Genomic DNA, 12,482 nt, shown 5'->3' on the forward strand with positions numbered 1-12,482 from the left:
AGGTCTAATCCTGGTGAACGAACCGTACTACAACGAGGCGGGCTTCGACAGCGACCGAGGCCTACAAGAGGGCTACGAAAACAGCCGCTGCTACAACGAGATGGCCCTCATACGCGTGGTGCAGTCCATGACCCAGCTGGTCCGGCGGCCGCCCGAGGTCTTCGAGCAGGAGATCCGGCAGCACTTCAGCACCGGCGGCTGGCGGCTGGTGAACCGCATCGAGTCCTGGCTGGAAACCCATGCCCTGTTGGAGAGGGCCCAGGCGCTGCCCAATGGGCTCCCCAAGGACAGCAGCTCGCCGGAGCCACCAGCCGTGGCCGAGCTCTCAGACTTCGGCCGAGAGGAACCTGAGGACGGGGGACTGGCCCCTGGGGAGGCCTCCCAGGGCTCAGACTCGGAGGGCCCGGCCTCAGCCCCCAGAGACCGCACGGAGCAGGCCTCAGAGGCCCCGCCCGACGCCTCGGTGCCGCCCAGCGTCAAGCCAAAGAAGAGGAGAAAGAGCTACCGGAGCTTCCTGCCTGAGAAGAGCGGCTACCCTGACCTCGGCTTCCCCCTCTTCCCGCTCTCCAAGGGCTTCGTCAAGAGCATCCGGGGAGTCCTGACGCAGTTCCGGGCCGCCCTGACGGAGGCGGGCATGCCCGAGAGCTCGGGGGACAAGTAGCCAGCAGCCCGGAGGAAGGCACGTGGCCGCAGGGAGAGGCCGCCCCCCTTCCCTCTCCTCTTCTGTCCCCAGTGCAGGCCCCCCGCCCCCCGCCCCCCGCCCTTCGCCCCCTCCTTCCCAAGGTGAGTTTGCTGCTGACGTGCAGGAAGTTTCTTGAGATGCTGCCATTTGTATTCCGAAGCAATCTTCCAACAGGCGGGTGCCCTGTGGCAAAGGAAATCGAAACCGCGCGGCTGATTTTCCCCTGTAGTCCCAGGCAGGGTGCCCCTGCACTTCCTCCTGCGCCTTCTCACCCTCAGGGCAGGGGTGGGCTCTCCCTGGGGTCTGACACAGGAGAACACGGGCCGCGTGGACGTGCCTTGCATGAAGTGTGGGTTGCCACGGCGGTCGCCCCGGTCGACTCTCGAGTCCCAATGACGCTTCCTGGTGTCCCGGGCCCACCCGTCGCCACCGCCTGCCAGGTCTTCCCTTGCCCCCCAGCTCCACCACCCTCCCCCAGAGCAATGCCGATACCGCTGACCCCCGGCTGGGCCCTGGCCTGTTGAACTTGCTCTCTGCGAGAGGTGGGCACCAGGCCAGGTGCAGTGAGACGCCCGGGAGGTGATGGCCCTCGCATGCTGCCACGGGGTGAGGACAGGGAGCTGCTGCTGGGAAGACACGGCTCTAGGTGCCTTGCCCTTCCTGCCCCTCAGGGCGAGGGGGACCACAGCTCTGGCTTTGAGGTCCCCGGAGGCGGGGGCAGCAGCACAGACGAGGGCCTCTCCCGTGGAATCGGGCCCTCTCCCCTCCTGTGTCCAGTGCTCACGCCGGCAGGGGTGGCACGCAGCTCACGGAGCTCAGAGCGGGCCAGCCCTCTCCCCGCCCCGGACAAGAACACAGCCTGTCAGCCCTGCGCTTACAAACCGCAGGCTCGATGTGGCAGAATGGCGGCCAGCAGGGTTCTCCCTCGCAGAGCTGGGCCCAGAGGTTTACAAGTTTTCTAAGCGTTTGATAATGTGAAGCTCCAGGTGAAGGGGATGCTGTTGAGCACATTGCAGCTATGTAATTTTTGGTGTATGTAATGTAATATTTAAGGTTGAAAGAATAAAAAAATATTAACTCTTACTAGGAAAAAAAAGACAAAATAAGAAGCCAAAGCATGACGTGTCTTGTCCGCCTTACGCTGGCTCCACACCTGGGCCGCCGCGAGCACGCGGCCGGCGGCAGCGCGGGGAAGGCCGGGGGCCAGACCGGGGCTGCGGCGATCGGAGCCCAGAGTCGGGGTCTTATTTGAGGATCACCCAGAGTGACTGGCGGGGCTGTGCTTCCCGGTGCGTTGTTCATGTGGAGATGTGAATGCCTATTGCTTAAGATATCTGTATAAAGTGCTGTGTGATTAAACTTTTTTTTTTTTTTACTTGCATTTTTTTCGGTTTGGCTCATTACAATGTACAAAACAGACAAGGTGGCACCATTAAACCTGCCTCTGCCATTCATCTGGGCTCTGTCGCCTTTCTTTCCCTCGGGGGCACCTCACACACCCTCCCCAGGGGAAGGAAAGGTCCCTGTGGCTGGGGGGCAGGGGGTGGGGGGCATCTCAAGGCAGCAGCCCCTTCCCCACCTAGCCCGCTCCCAAGCCTCTTCATCTCCCATCAAGGACTCGCAGGGGCCGGGAGGTGAGGGTCTAGAAGTTCAGTGGGTGGGTGCTCTTGCCTCTGAGCAGGGCCTGGGTCCTGGAGCCACCTTTCAGCAGGGCAGCAGCAGCATCTCTGGTCCCCGGGGGCCTCTGACCAGGTCCACCAGTTCAGCTCCTTCCAGATGCTGGGGGGGGCTGGCCTGGGCTCAAAGCCACTCTGGATGGCTGGAATCTGCCCCTCCTCACCGCTGCTTCCTTTTAAACCCCAGCCCACTGCTCCCCAACAAGGACAGATGAGGGCAGGGGAGCCCCAGAGCCCGCCCTGGACAGACACACTCCTTGTAAAAAAGGGGACGGCTCCCTGCCATTTTGACCTCTGTTGCTCCTTGCCAGTTTTCCCCAGTGCCCCTAACTCCGGGACAGTCTCCCTTTTGGCTGAGATGCGCTGGCTGTATGGCCCTAGGTAAGACTTGCTCTAAACCTCAGTCTTCCTACCTGTGCCAAGAGGCAGTTGGCTCCAAACCAGACAGGGTATAATCATCACTGGGGCAGGGCCCCAACCCCTGCAAAAGCAACCTGGACCAGCTCTGGTCCTGTGCCCACTACCAAAATGACTTCCCAGGGGCTGGTACCACACACTGCCCCATCCAGGAGGGACCACTGGGCTGGTCATCAGGTTAAATTCTAGAGCTCTGGCAGAAGCAAGACCCCACTCTCCGCACCCCCTAGGATAAGACCAGCAGGCTGGGAATGTCAGTTTATTCAGATCTGATTCAAGGGTGGCTTCCCTGCTCCTACCCCAACACCATCTGGCCTTTGGTGGGCAGAGCCTGTCTTTCCCAGCCTCCTCCAGGCGTCTCCTCCTCCTCCTCCCAACTCACCAAGTGCGCTGTGGACAGGCCCTCCAGTCCTGGGGGAGGAGGGAGAGAGGGGTGAGGGGCCTGAGCACAGAGTAAACCAAGTAGAGAAAGGCACTGGCAAGGCCCACGGAGTCACCGGCGCTCTGCTGGGGGCGGCCTCTGCTGAGACTTCCTGCGGGGTGAGGGCTGCGGTTTCAGAGAGGGTGGGGACTCCCTGTAGCCACTGACCATCCAGAAGTAGTTGGGGAGAACCTGGCCCTGGACAGCCTCACTGATCAGCAGTTCCCCATCCACAGCAAACACACCCTTCCCATCCTTGGGCTCCAGGCGGAAGGCAACCACGGGCACATACACCAGGTGGGGGCAGTGGCACTCCATGTGCCTGCCTTTCTCCATGGCCAGGAAGAGGCGCAGCAGCGTGGCCCGGGACACGCCGGCGCGCACGTAGAACAGATGCATGGCGCCAGCCGAACAGCGGCCCATGGGGGCGGTGAAAAGCTCACTGGCCAGGTGGGAGTGCAGGAGTGCCAACACCAGCACGAAGTCCTGCTCCGGCACCACCGTCCAGTGAGGAGGCACTGGCTGCTCCAGGGGCACCACGTGGGTGTCCGCGGGGGCCTGCGGGGCCCGAGCCGGGGAGGGGCCCCTCCTGGAGGCCAGCGTTTCTGCGGGCAGGTAGGCCAGGGTGCCCCGGTAGGTGCGCAGAGCCACCAGGCGCAGGCAGGTGCCTAGAGTGAAGCGGATCTCGCCCAGGCGCCGAAACTTCTCGCTCTCCAGATCCACGTCGGCGATGAAACCCCATGCCAGGCTGAGCACGGAGAAGAGGCGCTGCCCGCAGGCGGTCTGCAGGGATAGCAGGTCCATGGGCGCCAGCAGCCGGCGGCACAGCAGCTGCGTGCAGTTGGTCAGGAGGTCTTCCTTAGTCACCTGCTCATACCTGCAGGGGAGGGAGTCAGATGAGGAGGGCAGGGGCCCCCACACGACTTCCCCTTCCTCCTCCCGGGGAGCTGGGGCAGGCCAAAGTGACCCTGAGCCCCTGGGGGGAGTTGGCAGGGGTGACAGCCAACTGGAGTCAACGAGAGAGAGAGAGAGAGAGAGGACCCTGGAACAGAGGCTCAGGGCTCCAGAGACGAGTGGTGGTTCGCGGGCACTCATAAAAGAAAGCCTGGCAGGCCCTGAGGGAAAATAAGCCCGCTTGGACCCTGGCTCTCACCCGGCGTAATAGTTCAAAGAAGCGGCCACCGCATTACCAGACCCGGCCGGGAGGCTACACAGAGGCTTCTGGATGGCGGTCTCCCAGTCAGGCCGCTCCATGAGCCCGTTCACCACCTGTTGGAGCACAGGCGGCCTCAGCCTGGGAAGCTCCCCCCACCCGCCTCGGCGCCCCCACGACCCAGACCCAGGCCCAGCCTCTCCTGGGAAGGCCTGACCTCATGGATCAGCCCGTCTCCGGACATGACCACCAGCGCGTCCCAGCGTCTCAGGTCCTCGGCGCGCACCAGCTCCCGGGCGTGGTTCCGCCGCTCTGTGCAGAGGGCGCGGCTATCAAGGTGGGAGGTTGGAGGGGCGGGTCCCCTGGCTGGGGATGCTCCCCGCGCCCGCTCCCGGGGAGACACTCACCAGTGAGCATCAGCGTGAAGGAGACGTCGGCCTGGGCCAGCAGCGGCTGCACGTGGCTCCAGAAGAGCTGCAGGGCTTTGCCCTTGCCCCCGCGCGGATTTAACAGCACCAGCACGTGGCAGGGCCTTGGAAGCGGGTTCCGGGAGCCGTCCGCTGTAAACATAAACCAGAACCCGCCACTAGGGGCTGAGGATCACAACGCGGGCACCCGGGTGGAAACGCAGCGCCTGAAATCCACGGGTAATGGATCCAACTGAGCCTGGACAGCGGCAGCGGCCTCCAGCGGGGCGCTCCAGCGGGAGCCCCACGCTCCACACCCAGCCAGTTTGGCTGGACTCAGACTCCCACCAGCTTCTGGTCTCGTGGGGAAAAGGGCTTCTCTCCAGGGTCCCCAGCCCCTCTTTTGTTCAGTTGACTCCGGCCAACTTTCCTCACCAGGGAGAGAAGGGATCCCCCTACAGGCCTTCCCCGCCAGGCCCCCACAAACCTGCATCCATGACCTCGCCCCCTGGCCCCCGCTGCCGAGGGGTCCCCGTCACTGTCCGGACGCTGTCCGCCGCGGCGGCTCCTGACTTCAGCTCCTTATCGGTGCTGCCCAGGCGGGCCTCTCGGTGATGGCTGTGGGGCTCGCCCTCCCCGCCCGCGTCATTCCCTGCGGTTGCCGGATCTGAGGGAGAGGAAACCGCGCTGGTGGAGTCTGGAGCGGCCCCCTGAGGTGGGGGGCGCCCCGTTAGGTTCTGGGACCACGCTCTGGGAGTCGCGCGCACCGGCATCGCCTAGTTTTCCGAGAGGTCCAGAAAGCCGAGGTCCAGTGCCACCAAGAGCGCTTGGGTCCTGGAACTGAGCCCCCACCCCCCCCCCAGGGGGAAAGGGTCTTTTCCTGAGAGCCTGTCTTTTCTAGGACCTCAGGTTCCGGCCCGACGATGAGTCAGAGCCCCGGCTCTCTCCGTGGGATCGGGTCTTCAAGCCCCTCCCCGGGGGCCGCCAGGGGGAGGGGAGTCCAGTTGCGTAAAAAAATCCCAGAAGGTCAGTGGCCATCGCCGCGAGCGAAGTTCGGGGCGAGCGATCCTCGGCCCGAAACAGCCGGGTCGCCGTGTCCTCTACCCAGAGCTCTGGAGCTGCTCGGATCGCCGCGCGCGTTTCCAAGGGCCGGGCTCTGCGGTGCCGCGCGCAGCGCTCGTGGAAGCGCCGCCGAAGTCGCGCGGAGGCTGAGCCGGAGCCGGGCCACCAGCCACCACCTCCCTCGGCCAGAGCCGAGTGGGCGCGGAGGCCATGTGCTGCACGGCAGCTCCCCCGGTCCCCCAGGAAGCCAAGAAGGGCGAGACAGCAGGGCAGGCGGCCAGCCCTACCCAGTCGGTCCAGTTTCCTGGGGAAGCGCTACCTCCGTTCCCCACAGTGGCCTAGGGCTGAACACAGCCGATCCCGGGCTCAGCCTCGCATCTGCGGAGCAACCGGAGCGCCGAGTAAACGCTGACTGCGCGGCCTCGCTGCCTCCAGTCTCAAACTTTTCGCTCAACTTCGGGGAGGGCGCCGTGCCTAGCCTCCCGGCCTGGCCACGCCCCGCGGCCCAGGCGTTCGCGGGGGTGGAACCCGCGCCCGGCACGGTGCAAGCCAGCCGGGCCCCGGCCTCGCCGCTCCGCCCCCGCCCGGTCCGCGTCCACGGTTCGGCCAAGCGCGCAGCCCTTTGGCTAGGTCTGGGGACTCTCGGACCCAGAAGGAAGGCGAGCGACGCGGCCGGGCGGGAGGCCTGGAGGCTGCTGGCGAGGCGCGGAGCCCCAGGCCCGGCCACTAGCGGCGCGCCGCGAGCGCAGCGTCCCGGGCGCGCGAGGGTGAACGCGCATCACAGGCCGCGGCGCGCAAAATCTGAGGGGCCCCCTGATGGTGCTCCAGGCGCGCGTGGCTCAGGGCTCTGGTTAGACCCTTGCCTGTCACTGGATAGTCTCCTGGTGGAACCTGCCCCGCTGCCCGCGCCCCCCAATCCCACCCTGATTTCGAGGTCCAGGTCCCGCCAGGTACCCCTCACTTCGTGCTGGGGTGTCGCTGCAGCCGCTCCCATCCCCCCCCCCAGAGTTATTTTTAACCTCCTGGACCGCACGGCCACGGAGCCTGAGACAGCCGCAGGAGCCATCCCGGGAGTGAGGGCCAGCAGCGCGGGAGGGACGCGGTCCGGAGGAGGGGGCCTTGGGAACCTCAAAAGTTGGGTGCTTTTCCCAGAGGACAACATCGAGGCTCGCCTGAACCAGCGAGCGCTCCAGGCCCCGCGCCCCTCACCCACCTGAAAGGACCTTGGCGGTGTAAACAGGCCTAGGCGACCCCATTTGGATTGGGGAGCCAAGCATGGGGGCGTGTCCTCCGTCGCCCCCGCTGGCTCAGCGGGGAGCTGCAAACTGGCCCCGGCCTCGGGTGTCAACGGGGTGTGATAAACACATCACCGGCAAGTAAGTGTCCGACCTGAAAGTGTCCACGACCCGCTCGAGTAAGCTCCCTGTGGGGGGGGGGGGGGTAGTGTGTGGCGACCCAGAGGAGGAAGTTGCCAAGGTCAAGTTACCAAGTTTCTAACTCTCTAACCAAAATTAGGAAAGACCAAACCGCTGTAGGAGGCTTAGCTGGTGCAGGCCCGGGCTGCAGGGTGCTCACGCGCCCACACCTGCCCCCACCCGACACCCATTCACACGTCTCGCTTCCCATCGCCCCTGAAAGTCGAGAAGAGGCAGGTCTCGGCACGGCTCCGAGGTACCCCTTTGCGAGAGGACCCAGGCGGCCCTGTTCCCCAACACCTGGCGGGGCGGGGCCCCGGGTAGGGGAGAGGCTCAGGTTGGGACGCGTGGGTCCCAGGGCCGTTGGCCTGGCACACGGCCGGGTGGTGGCCACCTCCGCCCTGCGCAGCTCTGGGGGCACTCCTGGCTGTGTCGTGAGTGTCCCGAGCGCGTTCCGGGAAGGTGACTCAGCGATGCTTTCACGGGTCGAGAAACTGCGAAACTAAGAACCCGAGCGGGGAGCGGGGCGGGGCGTCATCACCCTCTAGCAGCGCCGCGACCGGAGTCCACCGAGGTCTGATCTTGAACCTCCAGGCTCCCCACCCCCCGGCCAGGAATCCGGCGCCAGGAGCCGAGCGCCGCGCTGCAGCCGCAGTGCCGCGGTCACGCGACGCGGGGACGCCAGCGCCGGCGGGAGGAGGGGGCTCCTTGCGGGAGCCCGGGCTGGATCCCTCGGCTCTCCTCTTCCCCTCCTCCCTCGCCTGCCTGCTCCTCCAGCCAGGACTACGGTCAAAGTCAGGGCTTTGGGCGCCTGGAAGACCCGGGACGCGGCGTGATGCTCCCGGGGATCTCGGATCTTGGAGGTGGGCGGCCTCCCTCGTCTCCCCGCGAGCGCTTCCATCAGTCCTGAGAAGCCGCTGCTTAAACCTCGAAGTCTGGTGGGACTCAGGCCCGGGAAGCGAGGACGTGGCCGTGCACGAGCCTAGTGAGAAAGCCCACCTGCCGCAGGGTCCCTCCGCCTCCCTAGCTGGAGCCCCCGGGGTCGTACGGCCGCGCGGGGGCGGGGTTAACTGGAAACCCAGCGGCGAGGGAGGCGGGGCGGCCTGCTGGGCTGTTATCCGGCCTCCGAGAGCCCAGTGGGAGGGAGGTGAAGGGCAGAGCCCTCTGGCCCCGGTTCCAATCCGCACAAAGGCTCCTCTGTCCTCCCAGCCGCCTCTCCCCAGCCCCTGTCCCCACCCCCAAGGTCCCTGCTCTGCCCGCTTCATTCTCGTCTGTCACCTCCTCCCTCCGGCCTCCCTCCCTCCCGGCCCGCCCCACCCCCAGCCCCTCTCTAAAGAGCTTTATTTCATCTCCAGAGACCCTCGTCAGTACCCATGGCCCAGGAGACCGGATTGGGCAAGAGGAAGATGCTTTTCCCCTTTTGATAACTGGGGGAAGTGAAACCCTAAGAGGTGAAGGGTCTTGCCTAGCTAAGCCACTGAACAGCTGCCTACAGAGCTGAGAAGCAAACCCAGATCCCAGCCCCCAGCCCGGGAGGCCCAGCTGACCCCAGGCTTCTAGCTGGCGTTTGAGTATCCATCCGCTCCACGTGTTGCTTGCCACAGAGCTGCCTCACCCACCCCGCTGCTCAATCGTTCTGAGAAAGAGGAAGCATCTGGAAGCCCTCTCCAGGCTTCATCCTCCAGGTTCTGATTAAGCAACTGGCTGCTGTGGCCACAGGCCTGGCATGAGGCTTGATCTGTCTCGGTCAGCAACCATCAGGTACACCTATCTCAGAGGGGAAAGAGACTGCTGTTCCAACTCCCCCAGTCACCCTCCCTCCTCCTTGAGGGCAGCCTTCCCAGAACACACCTGATCCTTTTTTTTTTTTTTTAAAAAAAAGCAAGTAGGCATGCACTGGGCCCAGCCCAGCTCTCTGGAAACTTGGAGCCAAGGCTGCCAGATGGCAAATGACTTGCTTTTATTAGGAGAGGTTTCCTGCCATCTCCTTGGCTACCCACTCCAGTATTTATTCTTGCCTAGTGAATTCCATGGGCAGAGGAACCTGGCAGGCGACAGCCCATGGGGTCGAAGAGAGTTGGACACGGCTCAGCAACTAACATTCATTTCTTCATTCCTGCCATCTCACCTGTTCCTGAGGTTCCAGCTCCCAGGCTGAACTGCAGGACCCCGAGGCCTGCCTTGACCTCAAGGGCTTTCTGCCTGGAAGGCTGCCAGGGCAGGGAAAGGGAGGTGTCCAGCCTGACAAACTGTTTTTAAGACTGGTCTCCTGGGATGGACCCAGATGTGGTTTTCCATTCTGAAATCCCAGTGACCCTGCCACGCATTGAGGGTGGCAGGCTGTGGGTGGAGAGGTGTGCCCTGCACGGGCATGCAGGAGACCAGACTGGTCGCATGAGATTCCTGACTTGCAGGCAGTGTTCCAAGTTTCTGTCTCTGTGGTGGTTCAGCTGCTCCAGGTGTGGTGGGGTGAGCCTGGCTTTACCTCGGAGGTGGCCTCCTCCTCCTCACAGGTGTCCTTGTCGAGGCTGCCAGCCAGCGTCTCTTCTGGGTCTCTGGACTCTGCCTCCCACACACCCCGCATCTGAGCAGGCCTGCTCAGAGGGACACATCCCTTTCAGGGAAGTTCACTAGCACAGCCTCCCCGAAAAGACCCTCACCCCCACCACTCATTTCAGCTGCTGGTCTGGCATCTGAAGGCCTCTGTGTTAGTTTCCTCGAGTTGTCATAACAAGGTACCACAGACTGAGTGATTTAGAAATTTACTGTGTCACGGTTCTTAAGAAATCCAAGATTAAGATGTCAGTAGCGTCGGTTCCTTTCAAGCCCTGTGAGGCAGTGTCTTGTTCCAGGCTTCTCCCCTAGCTACTAGTGGTTGACTGGCCAACTTTGGTGTTCCTTGACCCCTGTATGTGCAGGCTTCCCAGGTGGCTCAGTGGTAAAGAATCCACCTGTCAATGCAGGAGATGTAGGTTTGATTCCTGGGTCTGGAAGATCCCCAGGAGGAAGGCATGGCAACCCACTCCAGTATTCTTGCCTGGGAAATCCCATGGACAGAGGAGCCTGGTGGGCTACAGACCATGGGGTCACAAACTGGACGCGACTGAGCACGCTCCCATAACCTGTGCATGCATCACGCAAGCTCCGCCTTGGCCACCACGTGGCCCTCTTCCCTGGTGAAAGATCTGGCTGAAATTTGTTGTTTCAGGGTCTGCATTATCTTCTGCGGGCATGTTCTTTTTCGAATGCAAATTACTCTGGGAGGAAAACCCAGTTAGTTATGAGGACTCCAGTGTGAATGGATGTATCACTTTTTAAACTAAAAAAAAAAAAAAACTACTAGGTGTCTCCAGAGAGGACAACAGTGTAGGCTCCCGTGGGTGTCACAGGAAAGGGATCTGGGAACTGGCCCTGCTCGCCTCCCACTGTTGGGGGAACTTGTTTACACCTGTGCTGCCAGGTGGCCTTGCCCAGGCTTGCACACCACCCCAGCTCCCCCGACTTTCAGATCTTACCCTGCACCTCGGCTTATGGCGTCTCTGGTTTTCTGAGCAGATGGTTTCTTCCACAGTCCTTAGAAGAACAAAGCTGGGTTTTGTGTTAGTGGCCTGGGCTCTCATTGCTGCACCGATTTCTCATCTTGCAGTTCTGGAGGTCACAAGTTTAGAATGGATTGGCAGGGCTGAGCTGTCTTCCTGTTCTAGCGTCTAGAAGCACCTGCATTCCTTGGCCGCGGATCCCTCCTTTCACCTCCGTGCTGGCAGTCTAGCATCTCCAAGTCTCCGTCTGACTTTTGCTTCTGTTGTCACATCTCTGACCTTCCTGCTCTTTGCTAAGTCATTTCAGTTGTGTCTGACTCTTTGCGACCCTAAAGACTGTAGCCTTCCAGGCTCCTCTGTCCTTGGGATTCTCCAGGCAAGAATACTGGAGTGGGTTGCCATTTCCTCCTCCAGGGGAATCTTTCCCACTCAGGGGATTGAACCTGAGTCTCTTACATCTCCTGCGTTGGTACGAGAGTTCTTTACCACTGCTGCCACCTGGGAAGCTCCCAGATCTTCCTGAAAGTGAAAGTCGCTCAGTTGTGTCCAGCTCTTTGCGACCCCAAGGACTATACAATCCATGGAATTCTCCAGGCCAGAATACTGGAGTGGGTAGCCTATCCCTGCTCCAGGGGATCTTCCTGACCCAGGAATCAAACTGGAGTCTCCCGCATTGCAGGCAGATTCTTTACCAGCTAAGCTACCAGGGAAACCCCCAGATCTTCCTGCCTCCCTCTTGTAAGTTCTTCCATCTGTGATGACATTGGCCCCACCTGGCTAACCCAAGTTGAGTTCCCCTTCCAAAAGCCTTAATTTAACTTGGTCACAACTGCAAAATCGCTTTTGCCATATAAGGTAACATACTCATGGATCGTATGGAACTATGACACAGACATCTTTGGGGGCTATTATTCTGCCAACCACAGTGGGGCAGGGAATGTCTGGGAATCATGTCCTTACTTGGAGCCAGAACCTTCTTTCTAGCATTCCGCATATCCACAGTGGTACCAGCTGAACACAAACCAGGAACTTGGTTTCCCTCAATTCGAATTCGTCATGGTGGGGACGAAAACATTCCTGCTGAGGTCATTGACACGTGATTCCGTAGACTTTGCGGTCTTTGACTCATCAGACAGAGGCCCCCGCAAAGAACACCAGTTTCCATTTTTAAAAACTGCACAGGAGGAAAAAAAGAAATTGCCCGAGAAGGAGCAAGTGGCATATTCACTAAACATAGTAATTATAGGATTGCAAATGTCTTTTCACCTGAGGAAAGGGTGGGGCGCAGACCTGCCCATCCATTTCGAGTTTGGCAGAATTCCCCACTCTGCAGGAAGGGCTTGCCACCAGCCCAGCCCACTGGGTACCACACAAAAGACGTGGTCCTCACAGCTCCTGTCATGAAGCCTGGCAGTCCAGCTACTTTTACACTCTGTGGTGAGGCTGGACCAGGGCAGCCACATGGAGAACGGTGGCTAGGAATATTTCATAGGTTCTTGCTGACATCAACTCCGGTTTGGGCTCTCTACAGCGGGCTCTGGCCTGTCTCCAGCACTCAGTCCCACATCCTGGACACGTGTGAGGGGAGAGAAGGTCCCCTTCTGAGGCTGCAGCCAGCCCCTGCCCTACCCAACTGTGTTTTCCTTTTTAAAGAAATATTATTTTTCTGTGTGGATCTTTATTTCTGGGCAGGGACTTCTTTCTCTAGTT

At 61.5% G+C, this 12,482-nt stretch overlaps 2 protein-coding genes across 3 annotated transcripts in view; one reads left to right on the forward strand and one right to left on the reverse strand.

The window, feature by feature from the left end:
* The window catches only part of UBE2O (ubiquitin conjugating enzyme E2 O), a 48,015-nt gene extending 46,038 nt beyond the window's left edge, over positions 1–1,977 (forward strand). The window contains exon 18 of the mRNA XM_068977208.1: positions 3–1,977. Within this exon, the coding sequence (XP_068833309.1) occupies positions 3–661 (659 nt within the window). The 3' untranslated portion in view covers positions 662–1,977. The remainder of the gene's footprint in view (positions 1–2) is intronic.
* A 912-nt stretch (positions 1,978–2,889) lies between these two features.
* Positions 2,890–10,367, reverse strand: SPHK1 (sphingosine kinase 1). 2 transcript variants are annotated; one of them, XM_068977930.1, is made up of 7 exons: positions 10,348–10,367; positions 5,738–5,772; positions 5,244–5,432; positions 4,757–4,909; positions 4,567–4,661; positions 4,350–4,465; positions 2,890–4,073 (listed from the first exon to the last, which is right to left on the reverse strand). In XM_068977930.1, the coding sequence occupies exons 1-7, from the start codon at positions 10,365–10,367 to the stop codon at positions 3,269–3,271; spliced, it is 1,413 nt and encodes a 470-aa protein (XP_068834031.1). In that variant the 3' UTR covers positions 2,890–3,268. The 2 variants fall into 2 exon arrangements, with proteins under 2 accessions (XP_068834031.1, XP_068834032.1); XM_068977931.1 differs by lacking the exons at positions 5,738–5,772; positions 10,348–10,367 and having other exon boundaries at positions 5,244–5,476.
* Positions 10,368–12,482: the final 2,115 nt, after the last annotated feature.

Source organism: Capricornis sumatraensis, chromosome 8 (genome assembly GCF_032405125.1).
Source record: "Capricornis sumatraensis isolate serow.1 chromosome 8, serow.2, whole genome shotgun sequence".
NCBI classification, from domain to species: Eukaryota; Metazoa; Chordata; class Mammalia; order Artiodactyla; family Bovidae; genus Capricornis; species Capricornis sumatraensis.

Coding starts and splice junctions, on each gene's coding strand:
- SPHK1 (XM_068977930.1), bottom strand. CDS start 10,367: ATGCATGCACAGGTTATGGG. Junction 5,773..10,347: donor ATGCATGCACAGGTTATGGG/AGCGTGCTCAGT, acceptor ACCTTCTGGGAT/TTTTTTACGCAACTGGACTC. Junction 4,466..4,566: donor GAGACGGGCTGATCCATGAG/GTCAGGCCTTCC, acceptor GTGCTCCAACAG/GTGGTGAACGGGCTCATGGA.